Source organism: Corvus brachyrhynchos, unplaced genomic scaffold, assembly GCF_000691975.1.
Source record: "Corvus brachyrhynchos isolate BGI_N302 unplaced genomic scaffold, ASM69197v1 scaffold227, whole genome shotgun sequence".
Lineage (NCBI taxonomy): Eukaryota > Metazoa > Chordata > Aves > Passeriformes > Corvidae > Corvus > Corvus brachyrhynchos.
In genome coordinates, this window is record NW_008239290.1 from 1,939,028 (window position 1) to 1,959,939 (window position 20,912).

At 41.0% G+C, this 20,912-nt stretch overlaps 1 protein-coding gene across 4 annotated transcripts in view; it reads right to left on the minus strand.

The window, feature by feature from the left end:
* ZNF704 (zinc finger protein 704) overlaps nucleotides 1-20,086 on the minus strand; it is a 39,408-nt gene extending 19,322 nt beyond the window's left edge. For all 4 annotated transcript variants that reach the window (XR_001864036.1, XR_001864034.1, XR_001864035.1 and 1 more), the window contains exons 1-5: nucleotides 19,986-20,086; nucleotides 15,614-15,846; nucleotides 11,907-12,007; nucleotides 9,265-9,526; nucleotides 4,577-4,681 (exon numbers count right to left, since the gene is read on the minus strand). Coding sequence is in view for 1 of the 4 variants with exons in the window: in XM_008638453.2 (XP_008636675.2) it covers nucleotides 4,577-4,681; nucleotides 9,265-9,526; nucleotides 11,907-12,007; nucleotides 15,614-15,846; nucleotides 19,986-20,067 (783 nt within the window). In the remaining 3 variants the exon portion in view is untranslated. The remainder of the gene's footprint in view (nucleotides 1-4,576; nucleotides 4,682-9,264; nucleotides 9,527-11,906; nucleotides 12,008-15,613; nucleotides 15,847-19,985) is intronic.
* Nucleotides 20,087-20,912: the final 826 nt, after the last annotated feature.

Below are 20,912 nucleotides of genomic sequence, written 5' to 3' on the forward strand. Positions count from 1 at the left end.
TTAACTGCATACGTGGCTCACACTCTGAACAAACTTAGACCATTACTGATATATGAAATTATACCTGCAAAACCTGAAAGCAATTTCCTCTTTCTCTGCCAGCTTACCATGTTTTGTACATCCAGAGACCACACTAGCTCCTTTTGTTCTATCCTTCCAGAATACTGAGGGCAGCTTGTTCTCTGCTACTTTTTTTTCCAAATTTTTATCAACCACTTTCCTTGTTTTACCTAAGAATGATTGAAACACTTAAGATAAAATGCAAAGCAATAGCCCTTTTGTAGTATTTGGCATTTACCAGACACTGTGCAGTTTTCCAGTCATTACCAGTAACCAGATATCTCCAGTCATTGTGCTAGGGTTCAGAAACACTTTATAACAGAAATTATTATGTGTCTACTACTAGTAACTGACACCCAACATAGTAGCTGGTTGTCATTAAACAGAAGAGAACTTACATGACCTACTATGTTATAAGCAATTACTCTGCTTCCTTCCGAACAGAGATCAGGCTGGAGCAGTAATTGCAGTGTGTGGACTCCTCCCTCGCATTCTCCTGGGAGGGTCTCTGCACAATGGTTCCATGGACTGGCACACCAAGGCAGCAAAACAGCACTGAAGATGAGCTTTAGTGTATTTTGATAAGCTTTGCAGCAGGCCTAAACAATACCAGTCAGCTGTTCTCTGTAGGGAACACTAAGAGCAGATTAAGAGCAAGCCCTGAGAAGGCAGTCCTTGCCCTTGGAGGCTTTTCTTGTCTGAAGTGCTGTCTAATGCAGAGTAAAATGACACTGTTTGTTTGAAGCAAGGACCTGGAGTTTCCAGTTACAACTCCTGGGGGGGAAACTGTGGCTACAGAGAAGATTTGTGATCTGTAAACATCAGATTATCAAAGATCTTGCCTGTTCAACTTTTTTGGGTCTTATGAGCAGGCAGATGAAAAGTCAGTATCACACAGTGGAGATCACACTGACATTGAGGAAGACTTTTACCCTACATTACATAAAAGTGGAAGTACATGGTCATTGTAAGTCCTCCACTGCCAAGACATACGGAGTTCACAATGGCTCATCCCATTTGCATCACTTAACTCACTCTCCTCATGCATCCCTAGGCTGTGGCCGATTTATTCTCCTAGCTCAGTCTCAATTGGTAGAACAAACATCAGCCTGTCCTTTCTGCTTCATGCAGAGAACACCTCACAATGGCTCATAACTGTTCCAACACTCAACCTTTCACCTGCAAAGTTATCTTAGAAAAATGGTATGAAAAACTGTATTTCCCATCTGCCTTGGAATCTAACCTATGCATGATTCAGAACACAAAGGGCTTTGGAGGTTCCCCTAATTACAGAACCACAGAATAACCTGAGTTGGAAGGGACTCACAAGGATCAACAAGTCCAACTCCTGGCCCTGCACAGACCATCCCCAAGAGTTAATACCACATGCCTGAGAACATTGTCCAAACACTTCTTGAACTCTGTCAGATTTGGTGCTGTGACCACTTCCCTCAGGAGCCTGTTCCAGTGCCCAAACACCCTCTGGGGGAACAACCTTTTTCTAATACCCAAACTAAACCTTCCCTGACACAACTTCAGGCCATTACTTCAGGTCCTGTCACTGGTCACCACAAAGAGTTCAGTGCCTGCCCTTCCACTTCCTCTCACAAGGAAGTTGCAGACTGCAATGAGGTCTCCCCTCAGTCTCCTCTTCTCCAGATTGAACAAACGAGTGACCTTGGCCACTTCTTCTCCCTTATGACTGCAATACTTTCAAATAAATGGCTATATTTAGATGTTGTGAATACTCCTGAGCCTAGAGCAGCCACATACTGAGCCAAACTGATCCAGCAGTATGTATGGCTTGTTTTGAGGTGCTCGGTTACTTGCTGATAAGCACACCCATATTCACAATGGCCTTTCGGTGCTGCTCTGCTAAAAACTTTCCAAAAACAAGGACTTAATGCAATTCATGGTGTTTGAACACCCCAGTTCCCAGGACAGAAAGCAGGAAGTGCTCAGTGTCACTAAAATTCAGTGTCCACAAGAATGAAAGAAGGAAACACTACAGTATGTGTCAAAAAATAAATGCAAAAGGAGACTATTTTGAAATTTTGTTTCTCCATGGTCTTAACTACTCAGGTCTAGAAAGAATCCTGTTCAAAACCAGAATCCTGTTCAGGAGACTCAGGTCTAGAAAGAATCCTGTTCAACTCCAGGATTCAACAGCCCCATTCCAACACCACTAGTAACATGAAAAAATGTGTAGACCTATGCACTTTTTCAGATCTATATGTAATCTTTTCCTGCTCAGTGGTTTGTCCAGGCCAGAAAAACATTCCAAAGCTGTTTTAGAAAATGGCTTGCATAAATATTAGTAAGTAAAATAAATATTAAAAGTCAGAAAGTAATGGTTTGGACTTACTCTCTGGAGTTCCCTTGAGTGCTACAGACTTGCGTCTCATCTCAGGGACCGCATATGTCACAACTGCATGAGTTTTATGTTATGCTGGCTCTGTCACATAGTCTGGGCTTAAATAAACCCCATCAGGGAAGGAGAAAGTCTGAATTTAGATGAAGTACCTACACTCAGTGTAAGGGTGGGAATTGCCACACTCCCATTTTGGTAAAGCAGTATCTAATTTACTTCGAAACAGAAATAAAACTTTAATTTAATATACAGGTATTCAACATAAATTTGCATTTGCAACCTCACTGAACGTAATTTTTCACTGCAGGCAAGCCTTTGTAATTCATAAATGATCACGCTGATGACACAGAAGTCAAAGTGTGCAAACCTGGAAGATATTTTTCTTATTATTTTTTTCTTGGTTAAACAGCCTTATAAATGTTGTTAGAGCTATAATGGCAGTTCACATGATTCCCTGAGCAGCTTGTAATTCTGCATCACTGCTTCCCCAGGTTTTTGTATTGAGATTACTTTCAAATTGTACTTAAATCATTGCCATCTCCATAGGATTCTCAGAAAGTGATTTGGCATTTCTTAAATTCTATTGAGAACTCCACTCTACAGCCACAGATCAGCATTGTTGCCTGAACAAGTAAACTCGACGCATACTTGTCTAATCCTGTCCTCTTAAGTGTCTGATTTACAATATGACTAATTGCATTTTTAGATTCCCAACACTCCTGGCACCAGTTTCTGCTACTCCACAAAAGGAGCCAGTTTCATAATTACTCCGTATCAACCCCATTGTTGGGAAATCAAATTCTCAGGGAACTTTGCGGATAGCACACTCTGTTCAAGGTACTCTCGTTGAAATTGCTGCCAGCATGATGTCTTTCACTGTTAGTTGTTCCTTGATGGAATTTAATAAATATTCATTGGCAGAGTGCAGTGTAATTGATTCAGCCACTTTCATTTTTATCAGCTCTGCAGGATGCCACAGCCTCTGCAGAAAATCTCCAATATTTGCCAAAGGTTGACAGTAAGAAGCTTTGGAGATTCATTTGGTGAAAAGAAGGGAGGGAAATAGTATCTCTTATCACCTTGTTTAATATTCACAGTCAGGAGAAAAAAAGCTATACGGTTTTTTGGATGAGCAATGTGCCTTATATAACACACTTTCAAAATTCATAAATCATAAAGTGCAATATTAAATGAGATATTATGATATCAAGAAGGTTTATGATTAGAGAATATCAATTTAGCATGAAAACAGTGCTTTCCAATAAAATGAGGATACTTTACATTAATATTTATTTATGTTCATCATAGAGATTTTCCACTACTTGTAAACAGTGATTTACATTTATTTTCAGCAGTCCTCACACCAGACACAACAAGCTGAATCCCTTGCAACTCGTCATAAAGGTTTTTCACTCCCCCCGCAGTACACACGCCCACACTGTGGTACGTTTAGAACCACAGCGATTCTGTTTAAGCAAACATCACGTTTCTGCAGTCCTGTTCACAGAACTACGCCTTGTACACCAGCTTTTCTGAAGAAAGTGTCAGTGTTGAATTTCCATATAATACATCCTCATTAAAAAGCTGTCAAACTGCAATAGTATTAATAACAAAATGCAATAGCTACTGAACATATTTTCTGTATAAAACAACATTTTTCTGCTATCAGTAGTGGCTACATACTTGTAGCCTTCTAAAATAGGACTTTGAATGCATCTTATGAACTCTTCAGAGTTCATTCAGGTAACAGCCCCACTGCCTGAATCCAACTGGCCTGTTAGCATAACCATTACCAGGCTGATTTTCCATCTAGTTTTTTAAGAAATAATAAAAAGAAGCACATAGTGCCAGGCTCTGCACCCACCAGAATGTTCTTTTGTAATCATATAGTTTAAAAAATATATATTATAGATTCAATTGTCTGCTTGTAGACACCGATGCAAAAGTAACCTAACTGTACTGATGAAGAGAGTAACAAAGGTGTTAAAAACAGCCATGCTGGCAAACTGAGGCACATGTTTAATTTATTTCTTTTTGGTATTTGTTATGTAACATTTACTTCTAAAATTACACACTGTGAAACAAAGTAAGATGATCTAAAAAACCTTTTTTCTCCTCTTCTTTCCTTTTTTGATGTGCACTTACTGGAATGCCGGTGAAGGTAACTGGAGGCGACTGCCAGGAGATGCTAAAGCTACTGCCATTGGGAGTGAATTTTGCTGACCCTGGAATGTTCACCGGAGGAGTGGCCTGTGTGAAAAGAAAGTATTACTCCAGCAAGAAGAACCATTCCTCTTCCAAAGCATTTCAAAGGATCTTTCATTCCTTGAAATGGTAAATCTGTGAGAGATTTTCCAAGGTATAAAAAAACTCCATGGTGAAAAGCATTTTACCCTTGTGAGAGGGATAATCATGGATAAGCTTAGGAAGGAAGGGACAGAGTTACATATATACCACTGTTCCTAAACCTTGTTTAGAGAAAGATGATTGCTCTCAAAAGAATCCATAGATAATTCCTTAAGAGGGAGAGCTGTCAAAAAAACAGACAAAATCAAACATCACATACAAATAGCTTTTAAGATAATGCCATCAAGAAGCAAAAACTACTTCACAGATGACCACCTGTTCCACAGTGATAAACAAGGCCATGCTTAAACTCAAGGCAGCTGTTTTACACAATTTTAGTGTGGATAGCAAGGCTTCTTGGATGGAAGCAATCAACAGCAAGGGTTGGCCATTTGAATCCTTTGGATTCAAAAAACAGTTCTTGAAATACTAAACTAAAGCAAGTATTTGAAGGACTCCTGGGCTCCTTGGAATCCTATGTTCTTCCCATCCCAGCTGTTATACTCAGTGCTGCCCTGGGGCGCAAATGCGATAACCTAAGCTTAGACTGTTGAGCACCTTTCATCTTGTGCCTTTCCTGTAGTTTTCTCACTGTGTTATGAGTTTCCACGAATTCTTCTCTCCCTCTTTTTGAATCCGATTTAATTTTCAGAATCATTCAGAATTCAGTTGTGCAGCTACCCTGCCTAGCAGGAGCGTGAGCAGCCACCATGAACAAAGGCTCACTTTAACCCTTGAATTTCAAGCTGTCACCACAAAAAAACCCTCCTTGGTTTAAACTTACAGAGAATTTGCTAAAATGAGTTTTCACTTCCGCCTTTCAGTTGACTGTATGTGACAATAACACAATACTCTCACTTAAGCGGTGTTTGTGTTTGGGGCTGCTGAAATTGTCTCACTGCTTCAGGAAAAGAGTGCTTCCTTGAGCCACCAGGCAGAGAGGAGTGATGACAAACTACAACCTGATAGTCCCCATTAAAGATAATCTTCCATGTAAACAAGGGCTGAAGCAATCCCCTAGAGCCTTTCCAGGAAAAGGAAGGCGAGACCACCAGATGCCTCTGTGTATGGCAGTGATGCTCTGTGGGCTGCCAAGCTGCTGACAGCTCCAAGAGAATCCACACAGACATGCAGAGCAAACATCCACTGAGCTACATAAAATATAAAAACCTCTCTGAAAGGCATCAAGAACAATCTGGCAACTTCAGATGGTACCAGTAGTTCTTCATCACAAGCCTGTTCAAATGGGAAGGAGTGAATGACCACAGACAGCACTCCAGACAGAAAGAACTGGAGAGAGCTGGATGAGCAGTGAGGCAGCCCTGCCTCTGCTCAGCATCCCACATGGATGGCAGCTCAAACCCAGGGTCAGCACAGCAACTTCCTCAATATTTAAATAAGGTAAGACCTGGAAGGGAAATCTTACTTCCTGAAAGAGCCCACCTGTAGTTCCTATGTAGTTAAATTTAACAGGTACAGGCAACAGTTTTGTAAGTTTAAAACCGATGCAATTTGCAGTCACTTAAAATACCATAGTGCTCAATTCCTTTTTCTCAGTGCCTACTTCAGACATGATCAGACTTAGATAGTCAACCACCTTGTTCACTTGTTTCCCAGATGTGCACCTTTGCTCATCAAGCACAGTCAGCTTTTTCAGGCTAACATTTTAGTCAATCTCTTCCATAAGATAAACAATCATAACGTTACAACCAACTGAAGAACTTCTATACCCCAACCTCCATTTGCTTAGAGACTTCCATCTAATTGCCAATCAAAATATATTAAAGAATAATTTGTATTTACTTATTTATTTGTGCCAACATTACCCTTATATCTGAAATAGCCTGTGCTCATCCTCTTCCCCTCTCATGCTTGTCCTCTCACTTTCTTCCCAGGCAGCAATTCCATCCTCTCCTCATCCCTTGCTTTGCCTGAGGTATCAGTCCCAGGGCTGGAGGGGCCACCTATGTTCTCCCTGCTCTCTTTCTTACACTGATGACGTTATTTCTACTTTTTGTGGCTGGAGCCCATCACATCGAATTTGGCTGACCAGAACTCTACCCAGGATTTCAGATGAAGTCATGTGGGGGGTCTTGTATAATGGCATTAAAACCCCTGTCTCTCCTAGATATTTCTTACCCAAGAGGACTGATAACTACTTTTTTTTCGCCCTTCACAGCTCTATTGTTGTTGGCTTGTGGTCATTCTGTGCTTGATTAATGAACACAAGTTTCCTTCTCACATAATTTTCTAGCTACCCTAGTTTATAGCAGAAAAATCTCATTAGTTCCTCAGATGCAGGACTTTGCATGTTCTGACATTAAACTGCATCCAAAACCTATTATTCTTAAGATCACCCAGTCACGTAAGCCTGATATATAATTCCTTTACTGCTGATGTCTCCCAAGTTTGTTATCAGTGAAGTTTATTATAGTATTTGTGTATTACTGAAATGATTTAATGAAAATGAGATCGGGGTCAGGAACAGCTTTTCATTTAACTCCATTAATGATATTCAAAAGCCCTTTCAAAACAACTCACTGCTGTTCTCCATGACTTTCCAGCTCCTTCTCTTACACTAAATTTAACCTCTAGCTTAACAAATACTGCCTATACGTTTTAAGATCAAATGCTCTCCTTGAATCCAGACGGACTTGTTCTTTGCTTCCCAGGCTGTTCTAGCATCATCTTTCTCTGGGGCTCTCCCACTGCAGTTCACCTCAACTGCTGTACTTTCCAGAATTTCTTCAATTATTCTTCTAAATCTTTCCTCACCCATAGGACTGGGTCAGGGAGGAGCATCAGCACTTATCTCACTTTCCTCATACCTTTTTACAAGTAGTCTATTTGGCATTTTCCAGTCATACAGGAAATGGCAATTAACAGATCTCTTTAGGATTCTTGTGACCAAGCTTCGGGCTCCGTATTTTTTTTCCCCCTCTTTTTTTTTAACAGGAACCTTATCCAAGTTCCTTGAGCTGCTCCCAACGAAGTAATCTCCACTTTCTCCTCTGGCTGGTGAGATCTGAACCTCCACCCTGCCTCCTGACTCTTCTTGCACGGCTGGAGAGATCCTGGCAGAAGATGCCACTGACCTTCTCTACAGAATCTGCTTCCTTTGCCAGGACAGCCTGAATGCTTGAGCAGGGACCCTGCCTCCTGCTTCCAATTAGCAAGCTGTGAACAGTGTGGACTGTGTCACTCCTCACTGATGAAATTAAGCATTGAAACCAGAGCAACCTGAAAAGCTGACAGGGCCCAGGCACTTGTAGTCTTGCGTCATGGAATACATCAATTTAAATCCAATTCAAGGGCCTTGAACACTTGAATTAGGATTTCCTTAGGCAAGTGCTTTACTCAGAGGGTCCTTGTAAAAAAGGGTTGACGGGGTCTCCAAACAGCAGGGCAGACTGTCAGGACTGCAAATCCCAAATGAAGCAGAACTTCTCAGCAGACTTGTTGCCTCACTCTCTGAGGCAGGGCTTAAGCTACACTGAGAAGCAAGTCTTTCTACTAGCTGGCTTCATCAGTCCCCAAGTTGGCATGCTACCTGATACAGCTTCCACCTGCGATATCAAGCTTCCACCCAAGCTTTTCAACATGCACAAAAGTCTAAAATAAGCCTGTGAATTCTCTATAGTCCCCTCTGGCCTTTTAGTAGGTGTGCTCCAAACAAACCACAGAAGTTATATCTGCACAATGCTATATATGATAGTTATTGCATCTGATAAATTTAACAGAGTTCAGTTCTCCAGTGCATATGCAGGTCATGGACCACACTACTTCAAAGCCTCTATCCTCTTTTCTCTTGCAGTATCCAGACCAAAACATGTCAAGTTTTAGTGCAGTTTTGTAATTAATGCCTTCTGTTGAAACTTAGCTGGAACGTTTTCGGACAGCAGTTTTTGCCATTTGAAAAGAATTACCTCCAAAAATAGGAAGATACCGTAATTGCTTTTTCATTCTTCCTGTTCTACTTCACATCTGCAAATTGACAGCTCACACTGTACAAAAAGAGGAAATGAATTGTTCCTGGCATCCTTTGGGTACTTGTTTACAGTTCAAGCAGAGCTTGTACTTGTTCAATAAAAGCAGAGCTGAAATGAAGACTCTGGAAGGGATTCGGCTGACGGGATGGGAATTTTTACAATGCAGGAGACCCCATCTGAGCATGTCACCTTGGGTTCTCCTTATGGTCAGTGACAATTGATGTAGGCAGTGGGATACACAGATCAACTCTTCTCAACCTGAAGCATGCACCTATTGTGTGCCTGCATAAAGAGCACCCCAAAATCCACCGGCTGTGGTGGGCACATAAACAAACAAACAATGAGCTCAGAAGAGTACATCTCAATTTAAATAAAAAAAATGCCTTTGACTGCCCTGAAAACCTTTCAGCCCATTAAAACCCAAACATTGTGATGTGACATTTCATTACACAACAGCAGCATTAGTGTAATCACTGGAGCTCATCCCACTGGTGTTACCTGGTAAGCATGGTCCGTGTGTACGAGGTAGAGGTTGGTAGGAGCTGAGCGGCTCAGAGGTGTCATCAATTTAGTCTCGGTTTTGGCACAGGAAGTTTCAGGACGGATTGTGTCTTGGGTGGGAAAGGAAGGAGGAGATGCTAAAGATGGAGAGACTGGGGAAAGACTGTTTAAGCCATCAGCTACTGAGTCCGTGTTGAGCCTGATTTCTGTATAGTAAAAATCCTCCTCTCCATCACTGTAGTCAGACTCTCCTACACGTCTGTATCGAGACACAGAAGTAAGAATTGATTAAATGAAAGCAAGAACCACAGGGTGAATTTTATGTTCTAGATGCACAAGCAAATATATTAATATTATCAATTTGCAGTTTCAACCCTTCCTACTTTATCTGCATTCTGGCTGCAGGGAAGGGGGAGAGGAAAATCATCTAGTCTGAAGGGAAAAGAAGTAGGAATTACTTTTTTTTCCTCTCTGTGTCATTCTTGACTAATTCTTTGACCTTGGAGTAGATGTTTAACTCCTTCAGGTCAAGTGTCAGCTTCTCATGTGTAACTGCTGTAAAGTTAACAAGAATCTCAACGCACTCTGTCTTCAAAAGTCACAGCAAAGCTAATAGACACAGGCAAGATACACTTCGCTCATGTTACAGAAAACAATATGCAATCTTATCGGAAGTTACTTAATTATACCAAATATAACTATGGCTGCTATTCACCGTAATTTTCTGTAGCATAATGGAAGAATTTGCTAGAAAACAGTCTCACCATGCAACTCACTCAGACACAGAGAAAGGAGTCATACGGGCTGGCTTGCCACTGCCAGGACTTTCTGGTCCTGCTCTCCAGAAGCAGACTTTTTGAAGGAGGGCATGTAGAAGGTTTAATTGCCTTAAAGTTTCATCTGATGTGCATTTGAGCCCAAGTGCTAACAGCGAAGCAGCCCAGTCAAAGCAGTAGTTCCCAGCTGACTACGCGTTATCTTCAAGTCCAAACCCAAACTTACTGAGAAAACATAGGTCCAGCAGGTTTGAAGGGCTCTACCAGAAGTACCATCCATCAAAATGCAGCCATTCACTCACCAAAAACTACACTCTCCAACAAAGTTGCTAACTCCAGCAAATTCCAGAAAGGTTTTGCTATTTATTTCTCCCTCTCCCACACCACAGAGGATGTCCCCACAGTATAAAGCACAAAGCAACATTCCTAACTGTATTTTGAGAGAGATTTTCTCTGTTTCCCACAGCCTTACTTTTAAGCCCAACAGTAATTGCTATGACCTTTTCAAGATCATCCTGAGCTCCAGATCTTTCTTATGGTGGCTTTAATTTTTAAGCCGTGGGTAACACAGACCTACACAACAGAGATGTATTTTCGCCTAGCAGGTGAAGACTGTGAGTCCCCACTGTAATTACATACGAGACAGGTACATCCCTCAGTGAACTGCACAGGAGAGTTCAGCTGCAAACTAGAGCTCTGAAACAAACTTGTGTCCTAAAAGGTTCATTTGCTTTTGCTTCTAGTCCAAGTAACATACCTATGTGTCCTGGTTTCATCTGGGCTGGAGTTAATTTTCTTCCAAGTAGCTAACACAGAGATATGTCTTTTGGACTTAGGATGAAAAGAGTGTTGGTAACACACTGATGGTTTAGCTGATGCTGAGCACTGCTAACTCTAGATCAAGAACTTTTCAGCTTCCCATGCTCTGCCAGTGAGCAGAGGCACAAGTAGCTGGGAGGGAGCATGGCCAGAACAAAGGGATATTCCATACCATAGAAAGTCATGTTCAGTAAATGCACTGGAGGGAGTTAGCTGGGAGGTGCTGATCACTACTTGGGGACAGGCTGGGCTTTGGTCAGCAGGTGGTGAGAAACTCTAACATACATCACTTGTTTCTCTTCAGTTTTATTTTATTTTATTATCTCTTCAGTCTCTCTCTCCCCTTTCATTACAAGTCTTAGAGTCATTAGTATTACTGTTATTATTATCATTAGTGTTATTAGTTTTATTCTGTTTAAGCCATTAAACTGTTCTTGTCCCAACCCATGAGGTTTACTCTTTATTCCTTTGATTCTTCTCCCCTCCCAGGGAAGAAAGGGGATAGTGAGTGAGCAGCTTTGTGGTACCTTAGCTGCCGACTGGGGTCAACCCCTGACAACATGCAGCTCAGTTTCCTTTTTTTTAAGGTTTCTTTCATGGTTTGTGGTTTTGGTGGGTCTTTTGGCTTTTTTTTTTGGCATTAGTTCAACTCAGAACTGGCACAAGCACCTGACCTGATGTGAAACGAAGTTGAAAAGTATTCATGCAAGACCCTGAACCTGTCTACCACAGAGTGCCATCCCAGATGTGATGTGCAGACAGCACATATGATGTAATGGCACTGAGCTGTGCAGCTGACAGGGAAGTGCAGTGTGACCTCGAGCTGTATTTGGCCTTCTAACAAAGTTGACACAATTTCAGGAAAGCGCCTCGCTTTTGGAATAAGTGCTCATTCACCTGGTCACACTATTCCGCAATTTCCTCAGAAACCTAGGGATATGAGACAGAGAAGCCAAGGACAATCCAGCTCATCTCTCCAGCCAAGGGCAATTGCTCCTCTTCTATACCAAGTCCTTTAGACTTCCAAACAGACTTCCCTCTTACCCAAGGTGAATGGTCCGTATGTGTTTCTGAATCCCTGCAGCTGTGCTCAGTACCTTCCCACAGTTCTTCCACAGGCATTTGAACATCACCTTCATGGAGTTCTGAAAATTATGCGTAAAGCAACATTAGTTGTAAGCAAGTTGTATGCACATTGGGAAAAATTTCTTCCCTGAAAGGGTTGTCAAGCATAGGAACAGGTTGCCCAGGGAAATGGCTGTGTCACCAATCCTGGAGGTTATTTAAAAGACATGTAGATGTGTTGCTTGGGACATGGTTTAGTGCTGGACTTGGCAGTGCTGGGTTGAGGGGTGGACTCTTACAGGTCTTTTCCAACTTCAATGTTTCTGTGACTCTGTAATTCTATGAAGGTAGAAAAAACCTCAAACTACCCAAAACAGATAAACAGTTACAAAACACTGTGAAGCTTCAGAGCCTTTGACTCCAAATCTGTAACTGTCTAATAGTCTCTTGTTAAGTGTGTCACGCTACTGAAATCAAGAGAATCACAGTGAAAAGTTGCAGGAGCAGCTTGTGACAAAACTTTACCTCTCTCTGTTCATTGGCAATACTTTTCCATTTTTAAGTTTCAGTTCCTCCACAAAGGGAAATAGATGATATAAAAACTTCCTACACTTTTCAAAAAAACCCTAATGAGACTTCTCACTTAATCCAAGGTACCTTCTTAAATTAAGGTCTTTGCAAAGCAAGCTCTTATGAATGTTTCTGCTCACGATATTTGCAGCACAAAAAATGTTGTGCCAGAAAAACATAGCTTCTGTTATGACAATATTCACCATGAGCTGGCACAATCTGCTTTTGTTTCACTCAGAAGCTGCTGTAGACTTTACTCAGACAAGAGAATGAGAAGCTATCGGTCTGTGTTCAATATAAAAAAAAACCCCAACAAAACAGGTATAATCTCATTTAAGTATTCTTTTTATATTCTTTAATATAACTTCATTGATCCCCACTGAGTTATCATTGATTTAGAGCACAACCAACAAGGCTATAACTAGGCCAATCTTCAACATTTTGAAGACTCTGGAGAAAAGTAGCCTTAGAACAACACAGATGTTACAAACTCTAGAGATATGTAAAAGCTAATTTTACCCCAAAATGAAACTACTTTTGTACAGTTTAAATAAAAAAAGAATTCTAAATAGCTTGTACATCTCAAAAAGAATTTTCTCTATTATTACAGAACACATTATTAACACAAGGAAGAGCATCAAAATACTGTATTATTATTCTATAATTTTAGTTACATATAAGATTAAATTAATATATTCATATAAAAGTCAATTGAAAAAAGAAAGAGGAGGAACAAGCACATCCCAAGGGTTCAGTACATTTCATTGTGCCTTGAACAAAAGCTTCTTGGTGCTTTCTTCAATGTGGACCCTTTGGAACTGCATGCCAGAAGATGGTTTCAGTATGTGTTTGGAAGATGATGATTAGAATATAACTTTTAAAAAAATCTCAGCTGATGGGCTTTTTAAGATACAAGTTGACTGTAGTAGCATGTTCGCATAGTTACCCTGCAGTCTAACATCTCCTGTTTTAAAGCATGAATGCTTAGGGCTTTGAGATTTGAGGTACCTGATCATACTGTTTGTATGAAAAATTACTTTGGAATAAATTGCACATAAATTGCCTATCTATTTTTTTATTAGATAATACAACTATCAGTCAAATAGATAGAGAACTCTTTTCCTTTTCTCAAATGAAATATAATCTATCTAGCAATTCTGATCGATACTTTTCTTACTTCCATAATATAATACTAAATACTATTATCAGCTCAAAACCACACAACCAACCACCAACTATGGCAACAAGATGGAGGCCATGTTTACAACTGACATCCTAGGAATTCCAATATGGCATCATGAACACCCTATGTATCTATATGAACACAGAATGGTTTAACATCCATCCCCAGTCTGATGGTAAATCAGTCTCCTAGCTACACTGTGGTTTTGGATTTATTGTCAGTGGTAGGACTTTGCAAAAACCCATGCACTTTTTACACAATCAAGTGAAAGCTCACTCAGTAGAAATAAAGAACATGCTTACATTTCTTCCATTTCCTTTCCAAAAATTACCTATCCAGGCTTAATGTTTTATTTAAGAAAATAATGGAACATAAATGGTTTGGTGAGGAATAACTACCTTAGAGGAAACTTTTAAGCAAATAGTAAGGTTACCAGTCACTCTATTTCCAGGTTTACTGCTTCTGACTTTTGCAACCCTGAAGAAGAAATAACCTGAACATTTTTGTTTCAGCTTCTAAAAGTGCTAACTTGTACTCAGATCAAGTACCATGCTGGAGCCAGAATAAAGAAAAAAAAAACCTGCAGGAAAGCAAGTTAATTTAAAACCAAGTTTGGCATGGAATGTTACTGTTTATCTAAATAAAACATTTGCCATACAAAGCAAAATCCCCGTGAAACAGAACAGATAGTGTAATAGACCTATGGTGGGTACATAAATAGAAATATTTGAAAGCAACTTAGAAAACAATAAAGATGGCAGCTGCAAACCCATCTGTCTCATCACAGCTGAGCAGTAAGAGTGGTGCTAGTAAGATGAAAGTTAACTGAGAAGCAAAAGGCAAAAGCAGGACACTTCTGCACTCCTACTCCTCCTCTCCCCAAACGCCCCCAAACTGTTTCTCTGTTTAGCGTAACGCTCAGCTCCAACTTCTAATTTATTTTAATAATGGTGTCCTCCAAAATACTTTTTTCCTTCTTAGCAAGATGCACAAACATTTTACACCCCTTTCCCACCAACAAGGGAGGAACCACATGGGTCAGCAAATAAGCAGCTTCTGGAGCAAGAGGATAAATCTGAACAGGTTTAAACAATCATTAAAACTTCTTCCTGCTGGTGATGAAGTAATGAACTGTCTCAGACTGAGCCAGAAACAAATTCACTAAGGGAATAAATTCTGTTTTTTCTCCTTACAAAAAGCCCTTTTACATCTTGCTATGTAAAATCTGTCCTGTTGTGTTGGGAGGGAAGGAAACTTGGACTAGTGCCATCTCTTTGTTTTCTTTTTCTTCCAGAGAAGCTTGCTGGCTAGCAACGGTGCTTTTTTGGGGTTAGTTCTGGACCTTTTTTTTTAATGTCATGTTTTATTTAGCCTGCTTTGGCACTTCAACTGAGGATAAATTTGGATAATGCTAATACTATATCAAAAGCCATGGGGTTTGAGCTCGCTCTCTCCTTTTTTCACTACATATGTTTGTGCAGAGAAAGCTTCACAGTATTAAGGTATCTGACATGCTGTCAGACAAGCAGCACTTTCAGGGAACAAGGAGTATTAAGGCCATAGTCAGTTTTTGTGATGACATGTAAAGGCTGCCTGTTGCATCCTGCACACAGAATTTGTCAAACTAAGACAGAAATCCCTTGAATGGCCAGAGGCAGCACCTTCTGGAAATCACTCTAGGGTTTTCTGAGCAGGAGGCTCTGTAGCACCTCACCATCTGGCAGGAAATATGTGGTCCTGATGGCAGCATGTGTGTGCAGGAGGTGACCACGTTGAATGAGACACAGTGACTAGGCGAAGTCCCTACGTTAACTGGATGCCAAGGAAGGATACAGAAGCAGAGCTCTTTGGGTGACCTGTTCCTTTCTCACAATGAAGTAAGCCTACCAACATCCTATCTGCCCATGGGTATGGAATTTAACATGAGGCTAACCTTTCTCTTCCTAGGAATGGGTTCATCAAAGAGAAGGTTGCTTGTTTCACCTTCATCAATACCATCATCTGGCTGGGAAGGTGTCCGAAAAGCTTTGAAGCTATCAGCTGACAGAGGTGGAGATGGGGTGGATGGGTTGGACTGGTCACTGGGAGCATTCCAGCTCCAGTATCCACTGCTGCTGGTACTAGAAGGCACAAATCCTCCTTCTTTCCAAGATCCATTCAGGGATTCTGTCAAGAACAACAACAGCCATTATTACAACAGTATCACTGCGATAGGGCTAAGGAGCTCTTTTTTCTAAGGTTTAGATGCCATGTTGGTAATTAACTGTACATTCAGTAAAGGAAAATGAAAGCATTGGATGTAGAGAGGACAACCATGTCTAACCCACTGCACATAAGTTACATATTCCACACTTGATTTTTATTTTATTTCAAACAAACAAACAAAGAAGCAAAAGCAGCAAAGCATTTTTCTAAAAAGAAATGTTGCATTTGAAAAGATAACCTGTTCTGGAGCATAAACAGCAAAAACAGTCAGATATTGCATGTATGATTTAAGGAAAACACTTAAATTGACCTTTAAAGGTCCCTGCAAACCCAAACTATTCTATGATTCTAAATACATCCTCAACTTTCAACAGGAACGCATGACTAAGGTGCAGCACCAAAGCAAGCTCCAAGCCACTGTATGGCCAATAGGAGATCCCCTGGGAAGGGGACATATATGCTGAGCCCCAGAACACTAAGCAGATCCACAAAAACATGATCATCTTCCCAGTACTAAAACACCAAAAAACCCCACAGTTACACTTCTTATAATCTCTCAGTACACATGCCTGTGCCTAATCTGAACCTCTGCCTGAGGTGGCATGTATCCCTTGGGATATACAGGTGTACAGGCATCTGGTTTCAGAAGTGGAACACACAGAAACTCGATCACCTCCACACCTACTCACTGGAGGAACTGCCTCCTCAGTGCAGCAGTTCCCCTGACATTACGTGGTGAGGAGACACTCGAACCAACAGCTTACACTCTGCAACACCATGGGTGGGAGTAACAGCACTGCCTGTACAGTCTGAGGCACAGCTTGAGCCATGCCTCACATGCAGAGGTCCTCAGGCCGGCATGTCACTTTTGCCAGTCCCTAAAGGGCTTCTGGCAGCAGAGGAGTATGTAGGTCATCAGCCCAGCGAAGGCATGGCCCCAGCACATCCAGGGTGCAGCCACAGGTGGCTCTGCCAGAACCCTCAGGTTCTCACAGGGCTTGGGCAAACGTGCAGGGATGGTTTAGGTGCAGCTTCTCCTTAACTCAGGCATTGGAAGCTTTTCCCAATGATGCTGTAGGTGCCTGAGTATTGCGCAATACCTGACTTAGGAGCTGACAAGCAAATAACATCTTATCTGTTCATGAAACAATATTTAAATGTGAGACAAGTCTTTTCAAGCCAGTGCCTGTCTTTAAAAGATCTGCAGAAGTCACTCCTTCGTTCCTTCTCAATTTCTTACAGAAAAATTTAACTAATGGTATTGGCAAGAAAGTGAGCTATCAAAAGCTTACCCCCAAAACAATGAATTTTTGGGTTTTTTCTCCTAATTCAGTTCGTTTGGGACAAAATCCTTATTGATTAACATCAGCTGCTCAAAAAAACAGAACGCAGTGCCCCCTTGAGTAGGCAGCAGTACTGATTTACTGATCAGGGCTACACAGCATGAATGGAATTGACCCTCTCTCTCCAGCCCTCCCAGTTCCTCTTTGGAAAAGGACATACACATTTCTGGTAGCTCCTAAGTTAACATATGAAAATGTCATGTTTTGTCTCATGATTACAACCTTCATGTGACTGTAATGAAGCTGGGTTTTGTTTCTTTTAAGTATCTGGTACTTCAGCCTTGTGCCAAAGCCAAAAAATACATCTGGTATCAACTTGTGACCTCAGCATAGCTTAAAATTTCCATGTCTTCAGAAAAACAAAGGAACATTCTTTCAATTACTACTTTCTGACACAGTTATGGTGGTGCTTTCTATTCTCAGTGTTTACAGCTTCTCCTCACCTTGTTGAGAAAGAGATGTAAACCAAGAACATTTTTCAAGTAGCATGGAAAAGACTGAATGAGGTTGACAACAGGAAAAAGCCTAACACTGGTTCTCATTCATACTAACAAATCTGTCCATGTAAAGAAGTTTAATATATAAATAAAAGCAACTTACTCTTATTTTGGGGCTCTTTTCACACTGCTGGAGTTGCGTGAAAGAGAACCAGACCAAATATTATTCAGCTGCAGACAAACAAGGGCCAAACTGATCCAGTTTACACAGGTGATCATCCCCAGGAATTCCACATGGATCTGACTTTAATATTAATGCTAATGGTTTTTTTTTACTTCTAGGCAAAATTCCATTTGTTTTAACAAATGTTCCTTTAATTATACTGCTACTTAACTGCCCTTTTCTGGAAAAGCATGTAGAAAAAACTAATCGCTAATAAATTTGTTGCTTATATTACTAGGATCAGAGCCTAGCCTTGCAACACCAAATAAGCTTTAAATTATCACGTCTTTACACTTCTATTTAAGTCTTTAGTAAGCCTTGACTGAGGCAAAACTAAGCTATTCAGGGAGAAGGTGCCCAAAACCAGCTTCAAATCTTATCTGCAACTATGGAAAACATAGGAATTACTTTTTCAGGCTAGTCTTCCCAGATTGTGGGAAACAAGTAGACAAGCAATATGAAGAAATATCCAAGAGCACTCAGACTATGCTAAGAAATATCAAAGGCAGTTAAACAGCCACTATTTACCTATTAGCAATTCAAAAGGGCTTGTTAGGAAGATCTTTCTGATCAACAGCTGCAGCTAATGTACACTGCAGCTCCTGAAAGGTGTCACCTGCTCAGACTGTCTAAGGTGGCAGATACTGCTTTACCCACAGCAGAGCAGCTCCCCAGGACAGGAATGCAGCAGGGGATATGTGTGCCTTGGCCACACCAAATCCCTGCCTGGCACATCAGCACAGGTCCATCTTCAGCTGTCTGTGAGCTGAGCAGCTGGAGAGCAGGTGTGCTTATACCCTTCTGCTGGCCTTTCCCAGGGGCTGATAACATCCTGTCCCGTGGCGTGACAGTCACCAGGGATGTCACCGCCTGTGGTTTCCCAGCACTCCTCAGAGCAGTGGTATTCCATAAACACTTCTGGATTTCAACACTGGAAAGCACACTAACAAGGGCCATGGGTGTTCATGGCCAGAATTCCAACTAAATGGATAAAACTTATATTTTCCGAAAATAAATGGAAAACCCACAGCATTTGTTCAAAAATGTTTATAAAGATTGGACATTTCCTATGAATTCCTTTAAGAACATCATTCAGTGGATCATGCCTGTTCCCATGAAGAAAAGCAAGTATTCCTCAATCTTCAAATTACTGACAGTAGGAAAGCATCTAGTGTTTTTTAGCAGTTACACATGAGTAAGAAAAGGCAGAGTCATACAAACAATGCTGAAGTACCCTAACAAGGGTGTCCTAGTTTAAATTATTCCTTAAAATAAAACACTCTTAAGAATTTACTGTAGCTCGAGTCAATCTCACATGGATCAACTGTATTTCATTACCAATCTCTTTATTACCTGAAACTTTTTATATGTATTTTTTGTGTGTGTGTCTTCTGCTATACCATGAATGAAGTAGTCTTTAAAGGGATTATGGTTTTGATGGAAGACCATCAGAGAGTTACAAACAGCACAGGAATTGGAGGTCTAATCCTACATCAGCAGAAGCAGACCTCTTGCTGTACAGATTGCACTGCATGGTCTCTCAGCCAAGGGCTGTGACCTGGAAGTGCTTTGCCTTATTGTGGCTTTAGGTAAAATCTGATTTCCATGGAGTGGAGGACAAGAACAACTGCTACCATGTTTCCTGGATACAGCACTCAGGACATGGTTTAGAGGGGAACATGGTGCTAGTGCCAGGTTGATGGTTGGACTTGGTGATCTCAGAGGTCCTTCCCAATCCTAACCACTCTACAATTCTAGATTGTATATGTGCAAATGGAAAAAAGCTCTTTGAAAAATTAAGTGTTTCAGTGAGGTCAGGAGACTTTTTGAAGTGCTCATATCCCATTTACGGATTGGGCATCTCCCATTTAATAAACTAGAGCTGCTCTACAGTTAAAGAAAATGTTTCTTTTCATTTCTGCCAGTGCTGCACCAAAGACTTTGACTAGGTTGGAGCAAAGCTCAGTATGATCACCAACATACCAGAAGACAGCCACTCACCATTTGTTCTCCACCATGGCCACAACTCCTGGAAACAATCCCCCTGGTAAAGGGCCCTGACACCCCTTCCCACAGCCCCTGGCTCCAAAAGCTTACCATTGGGTCGGACAGGAGGGCTGCGGACCAAAGGGCTGGTGGATAAACTGGTGAGTACCATGGCTGCTGTTACTTTATCCATGTCCAGTTCTTCTGGAGATTTCCTGAAACACAGTGAGTGGGAGGCAGGAAACACATCAGCAAATATTTAACTTTTGTTTTGTTTTTTTTTTAATACCAGCCCAAATCCTAAGCCAACATAGCACAGTAACAAAAACAAGCCGCTGCGCAGTGTTCTCCAAGCATTGGTCTTCTGGCAACCAGAGCATATCAAGAGGCTTCTACAAGCAAACTAGCTAAGTGTAAATAGGAAAAGAAGTGAGAAAAGAAAATACATCTCTGTATAAAATTTTCAGGATTACTGTGACTCTCTGTAACTCTTTGTTCCCTTTTTATTTTTCAGAATTTCAGCTATTCATATTCTTAGAGCAAAGTGTGTTCTTAAGGTGGTTTTCTTTTCCTTGGATGAAGACACAGAGATGCAAAATTGGGTGAGACTACTAGCAACATTAATAATATACATTAGCCTCTATAGGGTAAAGAAAAACCGTGAATTAGAACTAAAGGATGTAAGTTTGTTGCTTCTGCTTAACACTATTAACCTTCCCATACTCTCTACGAAAGACCGACCCTAAATTTTTCCTGGTCAGATTAAAACCCAAATATTTTAAGTATTTAGGAAACTGCATAAAAATGGCGCAGGAGGGGTAGGTGGGGAAGAGAGAGGGGGAGAGAGAGAGAGAGAAGGCTGTTTTGCAGGTGTGATGGGTGCCTGAGCCAGCATGGTGGCACAGGGGCCTGTTCCTGCCTCAGCCTGGTCTTGTTGGGAACCTGCGTAAGTCAGAGGAGAGGGGTAACAAGGGAAAGGAGAGCAGCCAGCTTTCCAGGAAAAGGAAGAGAAGATTTGGACAATGGCAAATGCCACCA